At 53.7% G+C, this 19724-nt stretch overlaps 11 protein-coding genes across 11 annotated transcripts; 7 read left to right on the top strand and 4 right to left on the bottom strand.

Annotated features, from left to right (window-relative positions):
- Positions 1–525: 525 nt before the first annotated feature.
- Positions 526–1488, bottom strand: N7510_007246 (alpha/beta hydrolase; the record flags this gene model as incomplete). Its single annotated transcript, XM_056979171.1, has 1 exon — positions 526–1488. The coding sequence occupies one exon, from the start codon at positions 1486–1488 to the stop codon at positions 526–528; it is 963 nt and encodes a 320-aa protein (XP_056832214.1).
- A 1025-nt stretch (positions 1489–2513) lies between these two features.
- Positions 2514–3691, top strand: N7510_007245 (uncharacterized protein; the record flags this gene model as incomplete). The annotated part of the gene is made up of 2 exons (XM_056979170.1): positions 2514–3599; positions 3638–3691. The coding sequence occupies 2 exons, from the start codon at positions 2514–2516 to the stop codon at positions 3689–3691; spliced, it is 1140 nt and encodes a 379-aa protein (XP_056832213.1).
- A 256-nt stretch (positions 3692–3947) lies between these two features.
- N7510_007244 (uncharacterized protein) lies at positions 3948–4859 on the top strand (the record flags this gene model as incomplete). Its single annotated transcript, XM_056979169.1, has 1 exon — positions 3948–4859. One exon carries the CDS (start codon positions 3948–3950, stop codon positions 4857–4859), a length of 912 nt encoding a protein of 303 aa, XP_056832212.1.
- A 469-nt stretch (positions 4860–5328) lies between these two features.
- Positions 5329–5699, top strand: N7510_007243 (LYR motif-containing protein 2; the record flags this gene model as incomplete). Its single annotated transcript, XM_056979168.1, has 3 exons — positions 5329–5412; positions 5468–5525; positions 5578–5699. 3 exons carry the CDS (start codon positions 5329–5331, stop codon positions 5697–5699), a joined length of 264 nt encoding a protein of 87 aa, XP_056832211.1.
- A 240-nt stretch (positions 5700–5939) lies between these two features.
- rcf1 (respiratory supercomplex assembly factor RCF1) lies at positions 5940–6606 on the bottom strand (the record flags this gene model as incomplete). The annotated part of the gene is made up of 3 exons (XM_056979167.1): positions 5940–6370; positions 6429–6499; positions 6566–6606. The coding sequence occupies 3 exons, from the start codon at positions 6604–6606 to the stop codon at positions 5940–5942; spliced, it is 543 nt and encodes a 180-aa protein (XP_056832210.1).
- Positions 6607–7167: 561 nt separating this feature from the next.
- N7510_007241 (threonine dehydratase, biosynthetic) lies at positions 7168–8964 on the top strand (the record flags this gene model as incomplete). The annotated part of the gene is made up of 3 exons (XM_056979166.1): positions 7168–7333; positions 7424–7612; positions 7661–8964. 3 exons carry the CDS (start codon positions 7168–7170, stop codon positions 8962–8964), a joined length of 1659 nt encoding a protein of 552 aa, XP_056832209.1.
- Positions 8965–9394: 430 nt separating this feature from the next.
- On the top strand, positions 9395–9903 carry N7510_007240 (50S ribosomal protein L36; the record flags this gene model as incomplete). Its single annotated transcript, XM_056979165.1, has 3 exons — positions 9395–9658; positions 9767–9801; positions 9864–9903. 3 exons carry the CDS (start codon positions 9395–9397, stop codon positions 9901–9903), a joined length of 339 nt encoding a protein of 112 aa, XP_056832208.1.
- A 581-nt stretch (positions 9904–10484) lies between these two features.
- N7510_007239 (elongation factor G) lies at positions 10485–13065 on the top strand (the record flags this gene model as incomplete). Its single annotated transcript, XM_056979164.1, has 4 exons — positions 10485–10690; positions 10749–10860; positions 10920–12946; positions 13011–13065. The coding sequence occupies 4 exons, from the start codon at positions 10485–10487 to the stop codon at positions 13063–13065; spliced, it is 2400 nt and encodes a 799-aa protein (XP_056832207.1).
- A 495-nt stretch (positions 13066–13560) lies between these two features.
- On the bottom strand, positions 13561–15018 carry N7510_007238 (alpha/beta hydrolase; the record flags this gene model as incomplete). The annotated part of the gene is made up of 5 exons (XM_056979163.1): positions 13561–13625; positions 13685–14494; positions 14546–14746; positions 14793–14866; positions 14912–15018. 5 exons carry the CDS (start codon positions 15016–15018, stop codon positions 13561–13563), a joined length of 1257 nt encoding a protein of 418 aa, XP_056832206.1.
- A 162-nt stretch (positions 15019–15180) lies between these two features.
- Positions 15181–17585, top strand: N7510_007237 (uncharacterized protein; the record flags this gene model as incomplete). Its single annotated transcript, XM_056979162.1, has 2 exons — positions 15181–15428; positions 15482–17585. 2 exons carry the CDS (start codon positions 15181–15183, stop codon positions 17583–17585), a joined length of 2352 nt encoding a protein of 783 aa, XP_056832205.1.
- Positions 17586–17682: 97 nt separating this feature from the next.
- On the bottom strand, positions 17683–19671 carry N7510_007236 (TLD domain-containing protein; the record flags this gene model as incomplete). The annotated part of the gene is made up of 1 exon (XM_056979161.1): positions 17683–19671. The coding sequence occupies one exon, from the start codon at positions 19669–19671 to the stop codon at positions 17683–17685; it is 1989 nt and encodes a 662-aa protein (XP_056832204.1).
- Positions 19672–19724: the final 53 nt, after the last annotated feature.

Raw genomic sequence — 19724 nt, 5'->3', positions numbered from 1 at the left:
CACTACATGATGCCGGTGGAGCGTTACGGTAGAAACAAACAGGAGCTCGGGGCTTAACTCCTCTCCCGCAGTGTCGGCTGGAACTGCGCACCAAGCCTTATGACCCACTCGGGATCGCTGGGCGTATTTATTTTATCTGAGCCAATCAGAATCAATTCCCGGGAATTCACTAGGCCCAATCTATGTTGGCTGCATGAGCCCACGAGGGATAAACTTTCGGCTGGCATCGGCAACTCCTATAGGTCCTCGAAGAGCATGGGAAATTGGAGTAAATTGGAGTCCCATCAGGGGTCTTGCCCCGTCCCACGGATCATACTTACTACATTCCTTGGCTTTCATCGTGGTTTCTGGTCAACCACATTTGACCCAAGGCTAGCTATGGATGTTATACGGCGAGAATGGAGGTTATACGGCGAGAAATAAGGAATGGAAAAACGCTCAGAAGGGTGCAAAGATAATACGTGAGGGTCCAAAAGGATTAGCATAGCTGCGTCGCGTCGCCCCATAAAAATGGGTCTGTAAGGTTCAAATCACTGGAACGTGGATCTTGAGCCAGTTGTCCATCACGCACGTGGCAGGATAGGTCGGATCCCCCAATCGGAGCAGCATTTGAATATGGCCTTCGAAACCCTGCCCTTCAAATACATGCAACGTAGTATCGGTACCTGCAGAATTTAGCGCTACGGCTAGTTCGACTGCCTGGCGGATGTCCCCATGTCGATGAGCGTGGAGAAGCAGGAACGCGCGTGCGTTAGGCGCGCGGGCATGATAAGTAGGTGACACGGCAATTAGTCGCTTCAGATCGGTACCGAACCCATAAATCATATTGTCCGCAATCTGGCCCGGATTATCGAGAATCTCAGCCGCTGCGTTGTAGTTGGAGCCGTCCAGGGCGATGACGGCCTTAACAATGGAAATACTAGTTCCCGCTCGCTCCAGGTAGCTCGCATCAGTTCCCAACAGAGTGACAACATGGGCCCCGGAACTGTGCCCCATCAAAATGACTCGTTCAGAATCAATGTCGAGTCTAATTGCGTTTTCCACTAGATAGTTGATTGCGTGGGCCACTTCTTGTACTTGCTCTTCCACCGTCACAGAGGGGATAAGTGTATAGTTGACCGTAGCGAAGGCATAACCTTTGTCGATCAAATGGCCAACTTTGGCGGACCCAATAGAGTCTAAGTAAGTCCCCGAGCGCCAACTTCCGCCATGAACAAAGAGGACAATCGGAGCTTTGGATGATTTGGATGGATTGGCCTTCCAAAAGCGAAGAATCTGGGAATTTGCCTTCCCATATGCCATGTCGGTGCCTCCGCTAGGCTGATCTGCGTTCATTTCCGACATGAGCTCCTTTACCCTGGGTAGCGTAAAGTCATCTGTTGTCTTCTGGAAGATATCGAGACCTTTAATCTCATTTCCTCTAGCCGCCAGGGCTACAGGGCTGAGCGTAGCCGACGAGCTGGCTGTGGAATTGGAATTGACGTCCATGATCACCGTTGATGAAGGTAGAAGAACATTACTGGGTGGAAAGACTGCCCTTAAAGAAAGAGAGACGAACTAGGCAGCACCCTGGTGTACGCGGCATACAATAATTACTTGCTTTAACGATTTAATTTGGGGAAGGCACTACCCGCCCCCAAGAAGTCGGCCTCTCACCGCCGGATACATTCGTTAATTTGAGGTATTCGGTAATGTGATTATGGCCCCTTGTCACCCAAAAAATCGCAGAAAGCGGCTGCTGCCGACGGGCGAATGGCTCGCTGGGTGTTGGATGGCGATGTAATAAAACTTAGATTCTGTCAAAATAGTGGCAGAGGAGAGTGACCTTGCCAGATTCTCGAGACCTTCTCTATTCAGAAGACAGTGGTTAGCAAGCAGATTTTGTCCTCCCTCTGTTTTTGACCTTAGATTTTCTAGGCAAAAATAGCAGTAGACTATAAGAAAATTCTCTATTTACATCAACTGTTCGGGCTGTCAGGTGACCAAGATCTTCATCTCCCATTTGTTGTCAACCCACCACTACCTGTTAAATACGCCTCTAAGCCCGACATTGCCAAGCCAATTTCATGGAGACGGTTGTACCACTGCTCAGCCCCATAATATTCATGGTGATGGAGAGAAGACTACATGTGTGCCGCCTGTCACTTGAACCAGACCAATAAGCAACCCAACCAATCAGGGCTCGCTTATCGCCGAGTCTACTGCAGATGAAGACCACTGGTGTTCCCAGAAAGGACAAGGGTACAATCATGCGAGAGCATCGCCTCTTCTTAGCGGGCTTGGCTTTCTAGAGACCTCCTCTCGTTTATCCCGAACACGCATCCAGTTATGTGCTGTCTATTCATATCGTCCAATAGCACCAAAATCTAAGCCTCTTCGCCCTAGAGGAACTGGTGGGTAACACCCGACAAACACCCAGCCTTGCCCAGCCGTATCTTTTAAAGCGCCACCGTGCCTACTTCAACCATGTTTCTCCAAGTCCAAGGAACTTACTCTTATGTAAATCCTCCACAATGACCCAAGAAAAAGGCATTTCGAGCCATATGCTTGCGGCATACTCCTATGACCCTGTCGCTCTGTTGAAAGAAGACAACCCTAAATTCGTCGGCGCTACCCGCCGCTCTGTCCTCCTTCAAATTCTTACACATATCATTGCACTCGGAATGACGGCTGCTGTTATACAGCTCAGTCTCCGTCAATGCTATTTTGGAGATGTAGACGACACGAAATTTGGAGTGATGAGTACCAACGAAGCTCTCAACGCCATGCAATTCGCCGCAAAGCTCCATGAGCTTTTCATGGTTGCGTCTCTCACGGCTATTGTTTTCCATTTCTCCAGAAGCTTGCTTCTGGGATCGCGTGGCCTGCCTTTGGGCCTTGTGACCGCTCCGTTTAGGATCAGCGCACCCGATTATCTGATCAGCTCCGAGTTCTGGGGCAGTTTCTCGCGACCGCGCCTAATTCTTATGCTCGGTCTCTTCCTCACAACCCTCTTGATCACAACCCTCAGTCCTGTGTCAGCCATCATGCTGGTTCCCAGTCTGGATTGGTGGCACATCGCGGAGCCATACTCTGAAGACAGGACGGGAAAGGGCATTCCGATAATCGTGAGGGCGAGCCGAAAAGACATTTGGCCAATGACCGTGGTTCCCAAGTATGTTTCCGATTGCTACCAGTTGGCAAATGCAAGTAATATTTGTCCCGGACAGGGGCTGGATGACATTAAGGCGTGGGTCAGCGCCTACGAGAGCTCCGGCCTGCAACCTAATATCACCATGACTGAGATATCTAGTGGAGCCCGGAGGCGGCTACAGTCATATGCAGACGGTGAAGTCGACATCCCGGAGGTCTGGGACATTACGGACATTCCGGTTTTTGCCGATAATCATGACCAATTCACCAGAAAACAAAATGAGACCCTAGAGAAGTATGCGTTGAGTATAGGTGTCGAGGTGCTTACAACGACAACCACACACTGGATGGTGGCAATCCTTGGCTTGGTCTGGAACTGGGCCAAAGACGTCAATCTGGGGCCTATAAACCGAGCGGCCAGGCCAAGGCTTCAGATTGACAAGAGCATTCCTGTTTGGGACCCATTGGTCAGCGTCCGCTGCTCAACCTACGACTACTATGATAGCCGAAATCAATCACAGCCGCTGACCGCGCCCTTCAGCCACAACCGTTTTGGTGACACTGGCATTGCGACTACCAATAATTTAGGTTGGAATATCCCTACATCCACCTGGAACTACACACGAACTCAGTTAAACATCGTCAACTTCACTTGGATAGATTTGCAGCATACTGCAGTGAATGCCTCGCTTGGTGCTGTCTTCTCGATTCCATACGTGCCAGTTGTTAATGGTACCACAGTCCAGTCCAGCTGGATTGTTCCCTGTACAGTTGAGGCTCGTTGGATTAGCTCCGACTTATCATACGATCCTACAATGACCGACCTTGTCCATGACAATATAACTCAGCTTGAAGACTTTGGCCAAGATGCCCGAATCTCCATCCAGACGCTTAATGCCTCAAATATCATCAAGATATCCACTGAATGGGCGAAACTTTTGGATCTTCCAGTCCCTCGAGCTCGCCGATTCGGACCTAGTACGGCCATGTCTGAGCTTATACAGCCCCTGATTCTCCGAGGGGATGACTACCAAACCAATCCCTCCGCGTCAGCGTCATACTATGGCCAGAAATTTGCTTCAAACTTATTGATTCAAAGCAGAACTATGAGCCAGGATATAGCGACTATTCTCGGTTTTGTTGTCGCAGATGGCCTATCAAGGATTGGATATGCTTATGATATCGACGCCATGTACTACCACAACTCGACCTATGCAGATCTGACATCTCTAAGGTTTCGAGTTGGGGCTCAATCGCCACAAAGCAATTCCACCTGGACGATTGACGAGTATAAGCAAGACTCTGCGCTATACTGGACCCGGTTTGACCTGAGTGTCGACCGATGGGGCTATGGATACGCCATCAACAGCAAGACTACCGTGTTTGGACTGATAGTTCTCCTCACCTTCGGCAGCATTGTGGTTTTATATCTTGCATGGTGGGCGTTTGTCACTTTCCGAAGCTCTCTATCCGACTGGGCCTTGGTTACCACACGATGGGGCAGTATTGGAGAATTGCTGGCATTGGCGATCAACTCTCCGCAGTCAGTTGAGCTGAATGGAACATGCGCTGGTATCGATGACTGGGATTTGTGGAAAGCTCCCATATGCATCCGAGAGGTGGAGCCTCAGCATCTGGGGTTGGTTGTTGGAAAGACCCAGGAAACACATTTTCGTGTCAGACGGGGAGTCCGGTATGGATCCTTGCACCCATATGAACGGGGCTGATCTACTATGGGATGCCTTGTATGCGATGGCTTATGAGAAATGTAACAGGTATGGTAAGCGCGCTTTATATTCAACGTCAAGCAGATTTTAGCCATCACGGCTATCTTTCCAGACAGATAAACCCGATAGCAATGGAAGCGAATTAACCGATCCACACTGGCTGAGATGGGGGAATTAGTTCTGCTGAATTAGTGGAAAGGAGTGGCCAATAACTGAGGAATTTCGGTAATGTTGATAGCTTTTCGGGTGGCATGCCTCTCTTTATTATGTCGAGCGTGTTGAACTGGGAGAAATAGCAACGAATTCTTTGAATACAAGGGGAGAGGACAAAAAAATATAGATTGCTTGGGTGTACAAGTACAACGCGAAAATACCCGTGACCAAGTACGATCATGCTTTGACCGCCTTCCGTTCCATCCTCCCAAGGCTCCGTCACCGAATTCTATCCTCGAATAAGAACAATGACCTGATGCGCTCATCGCTGTCCCTCCTTGCCGCTGTTTCCCGCGGACAGGCCTCCCGTCTGAGGAAGCCCACCGTGAGCTTGGATCATGTATGGACGATTCGATTGGTCCCGATCCTTGGAGTGATGCTGATAATCCACATAGTTCATCCAGAGGCAGCGGGTGCTCTCCTTATGGCGCGAAATCGTCAGGGCAGTAAATAGTAAACTCATTCTGTTCTCATTATGTGCTCTGTTGCTCATGCATTTATCTAGAGATCCCGCCCTCGTCAACGCGAGACGAGCTGCGCAGCTATGCGCGTCATGAATTTGAGCGACATCGCGAAGTGTCGGACCTAGTAAGTGGTCCTTTGGTCAGGAATGGAATCAATTACTGACCTAGCTATTAGACCCATATCCGATACTTGATCTCCGTATGTTGAAATCCGGAAATGTCCTCTTCCTACTGACTCACATGCTTAAAGACAGGCAAATCCGAATTCGACACCATGAGACGATATATCGACGAGCAGGCTCGATAGCTTATTCGGTTGATGGATGACTTAGAAGAGAGAAGATTACTCCAGAATATGTACAATATCAGAAAACACTGTTATACACGATACACCCTCATTTTATTAATGCCCCCTCTGTACAAGCGCCCTCACTGCATCCAAAACCCCAATGCTCTTCTCATCCGCCGGCTCAATCGCAGCCCGCGCCGCATCAGGCTCACTAGACTTGGGCCGTGCTTTGTTCTCGGCATCCTTAGCAGCAGCCTCAATGGCAGCATGTCTCTCGCGCCACTCGCGATCCTCTTTATCTCGCACCTCCAACTCGCGCAGCCATGCATCGCGCTTTTCCTGCGCCTTGCGTACTTCCACGGCCTTTTCGAATTCCTTGCGCTGCTGTCGCTCGCTCTTGAAGTACATCCCGCCCACAACGAGGGAGACTAGTGTGAATGCCTGTGCGTAGATACGGGCCCGGAACATCCGGTTCATCTCAGCGGAGTCGCCGGCTTTCATGGAGCGGTAGGCGCGGTATAGGGCGTAGCATGTTGCGGCGCATCCTATTATCCCCAAGAAGTTAGTGTGTTGCAGGAGGAATGGTGAAAGAAGGAGCTGTACCAAGTGGAATGAGAGGCTCCTCCTTGAGTCGTCGGGTGAATTTTTGGAGGGAGGACTCCTCTCTGAATTGACTACGATTAGGGAATGAATGTTAGCATTATCCGGTAGAGCAGTTACTCCAAAAGTATCACACATACGGACTATCCTCAAATGAGGATGGCACGGGCTCGCGACCCATGGTGACGGAGGTGAGTTGAGGCTAATGATGCACGGCGCGGAGTTCGAGATCGCGGGTCGGCGCGGCTAACAGTCGCAGTGTTTATCGACGTGCGACGAAATTAAACAATAGCGAGCCGAGGAGTCGATCTAGGCCCGCTGTCGCTTTCGGTGTCGGAGCAGAGAAAGGATGAAGGCTTCGGCATGACGTCGCGAAGAACGGGGCAGTTTTCTCTTCAAGGCGGTATGGCAGCTCCCATCAGGGACCGGAGTACCACTGGGCAATCAACATAGCTCAAAACAAAAATGATTCATTACTGGACAAGTATTAGTATCGTCTTCAACCAATTCCATCTACTCTGCTTCTGGTAAAAAGCAATTCTCCGCTATAATAGTCCAAACAGCTTCAACGAGAATTCACTAGGGCTGGCAGGCAGGGTTGCTGACATAACGCTCCGATCCCGGTCCCGCCTCCGCAAGAAAAAAAGGTCAGAGTCGAGAGGAAGAATTGTCCGTCGTGTTTGCAATTACCTTCTTGTGCCCCCTTTTTGGCCGTGTCTTCTTTCGGATCCCTCAAATCCTAATGTCCGACGAGTTCACCCCCAATGGCGTGGCGACGCCCATCAGTCCCAAGATGAGTGGCCTGGCCCTCACCGAGTATACCGCCGCTCCCACCCCTCCATCTGAACGCCCCGAGCCCAGCTACCCCCTAACTGGGGCATCCCCGATGCCTTCCTGCTGCCCAATGGGTACCCCGATGTGAGATGGATTCCCCCGATGCTATACCACTTTCTAACGAACGCTCAACTAGTATCTCCGGCTGATCTTGACGTCACGAGTGTACGATGTTATCGAAGAGACTCCTCTCACACACGCGGTGAACCTGAGTAACCGGCTCGAGAGCCGCGTTATGCTCAAGCGGGAGGATCTGCTGCCGGTGTTCAGCTTCAAGCTGCGTGGCGCATACAACAAGATGGCTCACCTGAACGACGAGCAACGGTGGAAAGGCGTCATTGCCTGCTCTGCAGGTGAGTGATGACAATATACGGATGGTGCTCATCTAACATGTATATCAGGAAACCATGCACAAGGGGTGGCTTTCTCGGCCCGCAAATTGAGAATCCCCGCTACCATTGTCATGCCCTCCGGCACCCCCGCCATCAAGCACCTGAATGTTGCCCGTCTCGGAGGCAGCGTGGTCCTTCATGGTAACGACTTCGATGCTGCCAAAGAGGAGGCGCACCGACTCGAAAAGCAGCACGGCCTCACGAACATCCCGCCGTTTGATGACCCGTACGTGATTGCGGGCCAAGGCACTATTGGCATGGAGCTCCTGCGCCAGGCCAACCTGGATAAATTGGAGGCCGTCTTTTGCGCCGTTGGTGGTGGTGGTCTGATTGCTGGTGTTGGTGTGTATCTCAAGCGCATTGCGCCGCAGGTCAAGGTCATTGGTGTAGAGGCGTATGATGCCAACGCCATGGCCCAGTCTCTGGGTGCAGGCAACCGTGTCTTCCTCAAGGAAGTCGGTCTCTTTGCCGATGGTGCGGCGGTCAAGTCTGTCGGAGAGGAGCCCTACCGACTCAGCCGGGAGGTCATCGATGACATTATCCAGGTATCGACGGACGAGACCTGCGCCGCGATCAAGGACGCCTTTGAGGATACCCGCTCCATTATCGAGCCTGCTGGAGCTCTTGCTCTTGCCGGTCTTAAAAAGTATATTTCCAAGAACCCCAGCCCCGACACCTCCCGCGAACTGATCGCGGTCACCTCCGGTGCGAACATGGACTTTGACCGACTGCGCTTCGTGGCGGAGCGCGCTGCGCTGGGCGAGCGCAAGGAAGCCCTCCTGAGCGTGAAGATTCCCGAGAGGCCCGGCGCATTTGCCAAGCTCGTCGAAGTGATTCTGCCTCACGCCGTCACGGCATTCAGCTACCGTTACGCCCGCGAAACATCTGCCGATGTGCTCATGGGCATCTCGCTATCCGCCCTGACCGGCCGCGAAGACCTGGCCAAGATCATGCAGGAATTGGAGAAGGCAGGAATGAACGTCCACGATCTGAGTGATGACGAACTCGCCAAGCGCCACCTGCGTTTCTTGGTCGGGGGCCGCTGCGACGTCGCCGACGAGCGCCTGTTCATGTTCGAGTTCCCCGAGCGGCCCGGCGCGCTGGCCAAGTTCCTGACCACGCTGCGGCCGAACCAGAATATTTCACTCTTCCACTACCGCAACTATGGTGGCGATGTCGGCAAGGTCCTGGCAGGTATCCAATGCCCTCAGGCGGAGAAGGACGATCTGGAACACTTCCTTCGGGATCTGGGATATCCGTTCAGCGAACACACCGACTCTCCGACCTACCGAACATTTTTGCGCAGTGAATGATTTCGCAATTTGTGTATACGTCGATGACCGTGGTTCTTGCTTAGTGAATCGTGCCAGTTTCAGGGTTCCACATCTTCAGCTTTTTATTGTGTTTATCTTTGGCGTTCGGGCTTTGTTCAATAGACTCTTGGAATTGGCTTCATTCTGTATGATAGCTGTGCTTGTCCGTAGACAAGATTATTTGATCGTACGATCTCATTATATTCGTCTTCCATCTCTTGTCCGCCTATATACTCCTCTCACCGCATACTGGACTATGATTGGCTGACTCGGCACCGGCAATACCACACCTCCGGCCAGCCTTTGCGCCTTCCAGACCAACAGACCAAGCAAAACCACCAGGAAGTCACCACCCATCTCACTTCCCCATTCCGGGTTCCCAGTCCATTCCTCGAGGCAATTTCTGGGATCAACCAAGGAATCGCCCACCATGTTCTCCCTCCGCACCGTCTTCGGAGCCTCCTCCGGCGCCGTCCGCCAATTCCTCCCCTCCGTCTCCCGCCGATCATTCTACAGCTCTGTATCGCTCCGGCCATTCTCGCACATGATCCGAAACAGTCTCACAAGGTTGCGCGCTGGACAATCACAGTCAAGCACTGCCGTCGCTGGTGTTGTTGGTTCTGCCAGGCAGATCGAGCAGGTTCGGGGGATGAAGACCCGGTCTTCGGTGAAACGGTTGTGTGATGGCTGCAAGGTATGATCGTGGAATGAACTGTCTCTTGCACTTGCACTTGCACTTGCCTGGTCAATTGGGGGGTTTGGGTCTGGATTCGATTACTGACTTGACTTTTGGGAACTTTAGCCTGTTAAACGGAAGGGTCGTGTGTACATTATTTGGTGCGTCCATCTTGGCCTTTCAGGGCTGTTCTTCATGCTAATTGCTTCTTTCACTGCAATAGCTCAAAGAACCCGAAACACAAGCAACGGCAAGGGAAATAGAGTCGACAACAACGTGCATACGGACAGACGCATTCTTTTGGATACCCCGGCCATGCATTGAGAAGGGTGGATGGGACGTCGCAGTGTTTTGTACACTGTCGCGACATTCTCGAGTTCTTTTATTGATGGGCGACTTGCTACGCGTGGGATTCCTCGGCCGGTTCGGGCAGATGCAGCAAACTTGAATTGTCATGACCATTGCCTCGTTATGAGCGTATCGGCCATGCAGTGTATGACCGGCTCTATTCTGCGATTGTCGGCCGAGCAGTCAAGATCTGGGATGTTGGAATGCACATGAGGTGCATGTCTCTTGCCTTCGGCTGATGGATATACGGATGGATTACTTGAAGTGGTGGCATTTCTTTCGCATAGGTACAACACGGGCCAATTACCTGGTCAGCTGTCTCGGCGCTCATGATACTTACTGTATATTATTTTTCTTTTCACGGCAATCCGGATTCAACCTTCTCAAGTCAATATTCAGTCCTCGTAATTGTAAGAAATGGTATCACGTGACGCGTGTTCCTGAACTTTTTTCTCGGAGAAAAACAGAACAACTTTCGATTCCCAATCCTAACACCATGAGGTCTCCTACTCTTGCGCGGTTGCAGTCCCGTGCGGTTTCTGGTCTGACCAGATCACCCGTCCGTCTTCAGCCACAGACTTTCCTGCGTCAACGGTGCGCATCCACGACTGTGTTGCGGCCGTCCGCAGTTGCGCCGGTGTACCCGTCGATCCAGAGACAATGGAACCAGCGGAGGAATGCCTCTGCGGCGGCATCTGCTGTGTAAGTATATTGGCACGCTTTTCAATCGACCGCTCTCTAATTGGCTTTCTGTGAATAGTCTCGAGGCCGCTGCGGCCAACCCGGAAGCCCTGTCGCAAGCCGCCATTATCGACAACCTGGATCCCGCGGAGGCTGCTCGCCTGGACAAATGTCGGAATATTGGCATTGCGGTACATTTTCCCTCAAACTTGCGTTTCATGGACCACTTCTGATAATTCTCTTCGCTCAGGCCCATATCGACAGTGGTAAAACCACTTGCACCGAGCGTGTCCTCTTCTACACCGGCCGGATCAAGGCCATTCACGAAGTGCGCGGACGTGACAGTGTCGGCGCCAAGATGGACTCCATGGATCTGGAGCGCGAGAAGGGTATCACCATCCAGTCCGCCGCCACGTTCTGTGACTGGGTCAAGAAGGACAAAGAGGGCAAGGAGCACAAGTATCACCTCAACCTGATCGATACACCGGGACACATTGATTTCACAATTGAGGTCGAGAGAGCGCTGCGCGTTCTAGATGGTGCTGTTATGATCCTCTGTGCAGTCTCGGGCGTCCAGTCGCAGACCATCACGGTTGATCGGCAGATGCGCCGCTACAACGTGCCTCGCATTTCGTTCGTCAACAAGATGGATCGCATGGGCGCCAACCCGTTCAAGGCTGTCGAGCAGATCAACACCAAACTCAAGATTCCTGCTGCTGCGGTCCAAGTCCCCATCGGTGCTGAAGACGAGTTTGAGGGTGTCGTGGACTTGATCGACATGAAGGCTTTGTATAACGAGGGAGCCAGCGGTGAGGAGATTGTCGTGAAGGAAATTCCTGAGAAGGTCAAGGCTCTCGCTGAGGAGCGAAGAAACATGCTTATCGAAACTCTCGCCGATGTCGACGATGAAATCGCCGAGATCTTCCTCGAAGAATCCGTGCCCACTCCGGACCAGATGAGGGCTGCAATTCGCCGCGCAACTATCGGTCTGAAGTTCACCCCGGTCTTCATGGGCTCCGCCTTGGCCAACAAGTCCGTGCAGCCGATGCTGGATGGTGTGGTAGATTACCTGCCCAACCCTGCGGAAGTGGAAAACTTGGCCCTGGATCAGAAGCGCGCCGAGGCATCCGTGAAGCTTGTTCCCTACAACTCTCTGCCCTTTGTTGGTCTGGCTTTCAAGCTGGAGGAGAGCAACTTTGGACAGTTGACCTACATTCGTGTGTACCAGGGTACTCTCCGCAAGGGTGCCAATGTGTTCAATGCCCGCAACGACAAGAAGGTCAAGGTGCCCCGCATCGTTCGCATGCACTCCAACGAGATGGAGGAAGTTTCTGAAATCGGCGCCGGTGAGATCTGTGCTGTGTTCGGTATTGACTGCGCCTCTGGTGACACCTTCACGGACGGCCAGCTGGGCTACAGCATGACGTCCATGTTTGTTCCCGAACCCGTCATTTCCCTTTCCATCAAACCTAAGCAGAGCAAGGACGGTGCCAACTTCTCCAAGGCCATGGCTCGTTTCCAGAGAGAGGATCCCACTTTTCGGGTAACGTACGACACTGAGAGTGAGCAAACCATCATCTCAGGCATGGGCGAACTCCACCTTGATATCTACGTCGAGCGTATGCGCCGTGAATACCGCGTGGACTGTGAGACCGGCCAGCCGCAGGTGGCCTACCGTGAGACGCTCGGCAACCGCGTCGAGTTCGACCATCTTCTCAAGAAGCAGTCCGGCGGACCCGGTGAATATGCCCGCGTCATGGGTTGGATGGAGCCCACAGGATCTCTGGAGGAGAACAAGTTCGAGCAACAGATTGTCGGTGGCAGCATTTCCGAGAAGTTCCTGTACGCTTGCGAGAAGGGCTTCAACCTCTCCTGCGAGAAGGGCCCTCTTATCGGCCACAAGGTGCTGGGAACGCGCATGGTCATCAACGACGGTGCCACTCACATGACGGACTCTTCCGAAATGTCCTTCAAGAACGCCACCCAGCAGGCCTTCCGGAAGGCGTTCATGGACAGCAACCCTTCTGTTCTGGAGCCCCTGATGAAGACCGTTGTCACGGCCCCGTCGGAGTTCCAGGGTGATGTGATCGGCCTGCTGAACAAGCGCGGTGCCACCATCAACGACACCGAGACCGGCGTTGACGAGTTCACTATCTACGCAGACTGCAGTCTCAACGGCATGTTCGGCTTCAGCACCCACCTGCGCGCCGCCACCCAGGGTAAGGGCGAATACACCATGGAGTTTAGCCACTACGAGAAGGCTCCTCCGCAGATGCAGTACGTGATCCAATCCCCTGGTCTACCTTTTGATAATGACGCTAACTGGTCTCCCCTCTAATAGGAAGGAACTCATTGCCAAGTACCTCAAGGCCCAGGCCGACCGACACAAGAAATAGACACATCCAACCCCCCTGCAAGGTGTCAAGCTGTTGATTCGGCTTGCGCTACACTACTTGTACCATTTTCACCCCCTCCCTTGCTCGTCCCACGACAAATACACCCAGGCGGTGCTAGTCAATCTTCACAAGGACCCGAAGTCATACCTTTGGGCTTAGGGTTACGACACTGCCTTACACTCTCCCCATTTCTTTCTCAGACCTGTATTCCAAGAACAAGATATACCGTTTCTTTCTTTGCTTTACCTATCAGTGCCCTGTACTCCAGTTGTCTGAATAGAAATTGTTTTTTGGCGCTGCATCATTTCATGTCGAGGTTGGCGATTTGCAATTCGGGCTGTTTGACCTCACCTCTCTCCCCTCCGTGATATATCGAGTTAGAAGGCTAGAAATATATATACTGATAGACAAGAACACTTCCCCATCAAATGCCTCTTTTAACTCCCTGTTGTCTAGATGTGAAAATCAAACCCCCAATTCAAACATGAAGCACATCTACTCTTCGAAAGCCCGCAGGACTGCGAGACCGGCAACAGAGAAAGTTGCGACTCGGTTATGGCCTAGAATAACCCAGCAGTCAGCATATTGATCAACCATGCATCCTATCTCGATCACATACCTCCATAGCGAACCCGCTCCCACCGGACCTTCTTCACAACCTTCTTCCCATCCTGTCGAGTGAAATTATTCTCCCAGATCTTCACCTCACTGCGCCGACCCAGCTCGGCCTTTTCGTATGTCACAGCCCCAGGCGCACCGTCCACATTCTCACCCGTCGCAGCAACCCAGACACGACGTCCTTCATACCAGGGGATCTCGAAATCATTCAAAGCATGCACAATCGTCAGGTCCAAGTCTTTAGTCTTATACTTCCGCCCCTCCTCATCATGCTCCGGAGCATCAATACCCGTCAAGCGCGCCACTCTCGCCGCCGTATCCCACCGGTCAACGATGTGACCAAGGACCCAGTTCTGGAACCGCGGATACCCGACCAGCGGCGAGAGCATAGGCGGAGTCAGGCCCTTGAAGCTGTACGACTCGATCAGCGCGCGCAGGCTGCTGAACGACGCCAGCAGAATCACGCCGGCGAAGGGCTCCGCGTCCTTTATGGCTGGCTGGATGGCTGCTGGGTCGGGCGACCCAAAGGCGAATCGCTCGGCCACGGCGGCCGTCACTGCTGTGCCTAGGCTCTGGCCGATGATCACGATGCGGGATGGCGGGATGCGCAGCGGGCCAGCGGTTAAGAAGTTGATCAGTGACACGCCGTCGGTGATTAGGCCTTCTTCCGTCGGAGAGCCGGTTGAGACCCCGAACCCGCGGTAGTCGAGCGCAAAGACGTGCACGGGGTTCGAGGGCGTGGAGAGGGCGAGCATGGTGTTGTAGATTGTTGGTCGTTGCGCCGAGCCCAGGTGTGCGGCGTTGCCATGAACTGGAGACGGGGTTTAGAGTTATCCCATACATTGGTTGGCGCGGCACTTACAGCTCACGACCACGCGGGCATTCGGGTCTTTGGCTAAGATATCAAAAGCGACAGTTTGTGCGTAGTCCTCTGCTGTGCCATTGGGTGGGTGGTCGGCCAGCTCCTGCTCATGCTGTCGGCAGAGATGTAGCGGCAGAAGATGCCAGCCGTACAGCGTCTCGTTGTCGGGGGTCTGCAGATTGAACGGCTGCACTTGGGTTCCTGGACGAGTGAGCCAGTGCTGTCCAGGACGTTTGAATCGACATACTCAGGAAGCCGAATGGCTCGACATGGTTGACATCCTGCCATAAGGTTGGGTTGACCTTGTTGGCATAGAGGAAACTTGTGAGTGTCAGTCAAGAGTCAATGGAAGAGCAATCCACGTACAAGCGCTGGACGGCAGAAAAGGTCAGCGCGTAGATGAAGAGCACATAGACCAAGCCCCCGGCTGCTAGTGCCCAGTAGGCCTTTTTGAAGATGGGCATCAGCTCCATGATTATTATCAATGGTGTTGGTGTTTAACTAACTTAGCCGCAGCGGGTGTTAATCCACTTGGCTTCCTTATCGCTTCCGCTTTTCCTCCCTGTCCTTTCTTCCCTCCCACTCCTCGACATGTTCCCTTGACGTCGCGTCCTTCCATCCCGTAACCATCCACCATGGCCGAGAAGCGCAGACTTCCCCCGCGCGAACGCCGCGAACCTGCCAAGAAGCGCCTCTCCGAAGCAACGCCCGCGCCTACGCCGCCAGCCCAAAAAAAGAAGGCTACGCCCAAGGTCCGGCCACCACCCCCGGAGCTTGAAAAGCCGTTGCCTACGAAGATCAAAGATGCCGACGGCTTGCCTATTCTCCGGACGCGCCAGCCGACCACGCTGTCCGATAAGGAGTACCAGTCCCTCGCCGAGAGGTTTGTGTCCTTGCCCTTGTGTCTCTCTGTCCAGTCACTGACGCGCCTCCCAGTGCGGTGCTCCTCACATCCCTCGAACGGTCCAAGAAGAAATGGCTCAGCGATGGGATCCTCGTTCGCTACTACACTAAACCCAAGAAGACCAAGCGCGAACAGATCGCGCAGCGCAATCCGCCCAAGGAATCCATGCTGAAGGTCGGACCATGCGACGTCACCGTCGGGCCTCATCTTTTCGATGCGATGATATACACGGTCAAAGACCCCAACGCGCCGCCGATGCAGTACGCGCCGCAGCAGCGCCCGATGGTCCACTACGGCCCTCCCGGGAGCTTCCAACAGTTCCAGCCATCCTACCCTCCATCCGCCTACCCGCAGAAACGGCCTCCGTACTCGCCGGCCCCTGCCAATCGTCCACCACAGGGGTATCCCGCCAATCACGCCCATCCATCCCAGCAACGCCCACAGCCATCCTCTCAGGGCGGACATCGACCACCACAGCAAAACGGGCAGCCCGCCAAACCGAGCCCTGACCCAGTCATTCAGATGCTTGCAACCCGAGCAGCAGCCGATCCCGAACTCAAGGCGTTGATGCGAGTGGTAGCTTCCAGCCAGGCGACGCAGGAGCAACTCCGCGCTTTTCAGGCACATATTGACGAGCTCAATGCCATCATCAAAGCAAGAGAGCAACGGGAACAAAGACAGAGTGGGACTCCTGTTCAGCCGCAGGGGTCGCCGGCACAGTCAACCTCTGGGTCGCAACCTCCGCCGTCTCAGTCGGGACAGAATACCCCAAGTGATGTAAACCCACCTGAGAAGCCCTCGCAGCAGCCGAACTCAAAGGCTCAAGCTCCAACTCCGTCTAAGGAACCCGAACAAAAACCAAAATCCCAAGCGCCACCACCCGCACCTGACTCTAAGCCACAACAGACTCCGAAACCGGCAGATAAGCCTCAGACTCCAGCGCAAACGCCGTCCACTCAGCCTTCGAATGGGACTCAAAGTGCCTCTGACTCGACTACCGTCAAGCAAGAACCAGCTGCCGCAGCACCGCCTACAGCAAGTGCTCCTTCCAGCACCCCCGTCTCAGCCACAGGATCTCAGCAACAGAGTCCCGCGCCAGGGACACCGCAAGGTAATGTCCAGCAGGCTGGGGCCCGGCCGGGACCACCATATCCTCCCCAACAACAAGCTCCACACAGTGGTTCTGCTCCAATTCAGTCTCGTCCTCCACAGTATGGCTCACCGAGCCAATATTATCGACCCACGGCTCCATTGCCACCTCCACGAGTAAACTACAAAGCCATCGTCTTCGAATTCACGTCCCCATTGACCCCATACGGAAGCAGTACGTCGGGCCATGCAGGCTCCGGTGACCGTTACCTGTTCCCCGAATATTCGATCTTGGAGTGGATACCAAGCGAAAACACTGTGCTCGCCTCGTTCTTGGTTGTTCGAAAGGTTGATCCCAACACACCGTTCCCCCTCGAAACCCCTTCGGAGACCGGCAACAACAAGGGTAAAGGGAAATCAAAGAAGGGCGATAAGAAGGGCAAAGGTGCAGAGAAGGACGCGAATGGCGCTGCCACCCAAGCAACTGCCCCTTCTTCTACGGACACGCCCCAGAAACCCGATGCGGTGAAGCCGCCAGACAATAATAACACAGACACCAAACCTGAACCCGGAACACCAGCTGGCGACTCCAACACGGCCACTACGGCCACCACGCCAAACGAGGCAAACTTGAAAGAATACTGGCAGCCCGTCACATTCCGCATCCACGCCTCGAACCCCAAAATCTTGGAACCTCTCTCTCGTGTCGTCAAGCCCGCCGACGAAGTCCGCAAGTACATGAACGAGGTCATGGACCGCGCTGAGCGCGCTCCAGATGGATTCCTCGCTAATCGACTGCCGCGCGAGAAAGTCGACCCCGCCGTCTTTGCCGAGGAGAACCGTGGCACACCGGTGTCCGGTTCAGCACCCGCTGGTGCTAGTGCTAGTCGCAGCCGTGCTTCTCTTAATCTTCGGCATGGTAGTAAATTGGCTGGTGAGGAGTCCGAGGTTGATCAATTCCCTCTTGAGATGGAGGAGGAGGAAGAGGAGGAGGATTTGATGGACTTTTATGGCGCGCCGGATGGACTGCCGCCGATGGGGGCTTGATTGGATTGTATCTATAGAAAAGACAGCCACCCAACACTATCATCAACCACATCGAGATACACAAAACCCTTGAATTTTCTCCCAACCAATACAGTAATCACACACTCCCCCCAGGCCTTCCACCTTGCTGATCCCCAATAATCCCCGCCGTCTCCAACAACCACCTCGCACTCTCGCGATTCGAATCACCCACCCCAGCCTTGAGATTAATATTGCGTCTCCTCTCCGCCTCCCGCGCCTCGAATTCCCACTTACGGCGCTGGGTCTCCACGGCATTCAACTCCTCCGTCGAAGACTGTTCCGGGTCCGGGAGAACCCCCCACACCTCGAGAGCGTAGATGTCCAGTCTAGTTTTGACGGGCTCGTCAAGCAGAGAAGCCGTACCGGACGGCAAGAAGACGCCGTCGTGACCGACTGGCAGAGCGCTGAAATCTGCTGTTTCGAGATTCACGTCTATCGAGAGACTGCCTGCACCGTGTGGGGTCGGTTGAGCGTGGTGGCTTCGTGAGGACGGGGGGATTTGGCAGCCGAGCGCTATGCCGGTGTGCGTGGAGAAATAAGCCGGAGGGAGGTTTGATTTTTGGGTTATCGAGGGTGAAGTGTTGCCCTGGAGGAGCAGGTGGGTTGGGGATAGTTGGAATAGAACGGGTGGTGGGTCTGAGGCGGTGGTGGTTGATGTGCTGCTGTGGGAAGAGGAGGATTTCCATGGTTGGGGGAGATAGGCACCTAAAGTGACGAGGTCGGTGCTAGAGGCGGATGAGGATGAGTCTTGGGGTGCGCCGTGGAGGACGAGGAGGGTGGCGGATTGCCAGGTTAGGACGTGGTGGGAGAAGGAGGTGAGAGAGGAGCCGTGGGCGATTGTTGAGAAGACAGGGTGCAAGCGGATACCGCTGCGGAAGAGGTTCAGGGACGGGGAGGTGGATGAGAGGAAGAAAGAAAGGTGTGATGTTAGAGCTGGGTTGAGAATGCCTGACTCGAAGCTGCCGGGGAGCATGATTGATGGGAGTGGTGATGGTGGCGGAGGAGATGCTTCTTTCTTCTCCATTGCATCTTGGATAGGGAGTGAAGCTCCCGTCTGCCGTCTTTTGGAGAAATCCAGATTCTTGCTGAAGAGAAGGTGTTCGAAGAGCGGAGTCAATGGATCGAAGAGATAGGGCAGCGAAGACGTGATCGTTCTGGCGAACGCCTTGTAGGAGATTCCGCCGTCGTGTTGCTTTGGGGAAAAGGCTGCGATGATATTGTCGGCCTGCTTCTTGATGTCGTCCAGCCGTTCTTCACGCAAATCCGACATAAAAGTCTGAACGGATCCAAGCGAATTTAAAGGCGCAATGGCCAGTAATAGCATGAGCAGTCGGCGAAAGGTGTCGATCGAGATGCGCGTTTCATAGACCGTCTTGTCAATGCGGTGATCATGTTTAAACACCTCAATTGCGTCCAGCGACTCCAACGCCGCAAGCGCCAGATCATCATCTTCATCATCCTCGTCATACTCCTCATTAGCAGGCTCATCGACCGCGAAACCAGGTGCATGAGAGTTTGCAGCAGCCGATCCATCCACTTCCTCCCCGACACTACTATCATCTCCTCCTTCCTTCTGCGCCTCCCGATCAGGCGAAGACCCCAGATCCTTCCTCCCCACATCTGCCAAGCTCCCAAAAAGCAACTTGATCCGATCCTGGCGCCCCCGCTTCAGAACTTTCCCATACCGCTCCGTGAGCAGCACGACAACCTTAACCATGGCCTCAAAAGTGAGCACGCTGGGCGCCATAGTACTCTGGAACGGAAAGGCGCCTAGATACGAGACCATGCGGAAGAGAACCGGGCCCGCGTCGAGCGGGTACTGGTGCACGGCGGAGTGGCTGCCATCGGGAATGCCCAGGAAGTCGGAGAGGGTCTTCTCGTTCCAGTAGCGCAGGCCGCCCTGCTCGGAGGCGCGGAAGAAGAAGTTGTCTTTAAAATGGGTGAGTTCTAGCGGCGTGAAGCATCTTGTCGCGAAGCGTTCGGCAAGGATGTAGCTTAGTTCCTCTGCTGACGGGATTAGATATTGGGTGGGGATATATGGATATTTGCGGGGGAAAGGTCGCATAGGGTCCACGGGGTCGCATGATATGTTTTATGAGCAGGTGGCAAAGGGAGCAT

The sequence above is a fragment of the Penicillium lagena genome (assembly GCF_028827675.1).
Source record: "Penicillium lagena strain IBT 129212 chromosome Unknown utg000005l_segment0_segment0, whole genome shotgun sequence".
NCBI lineage: Eukaryota > Fungi > Ascomycota > Eurotiomycetes > Eurotiales > Aspergillaceae > Penicillium > Penicillium lagena.
The sequence above is the reverse complement of the archived record's forward strand: the minus strand, read 5'-3'. Positions and strand labels throughout refer to the sequence as shown.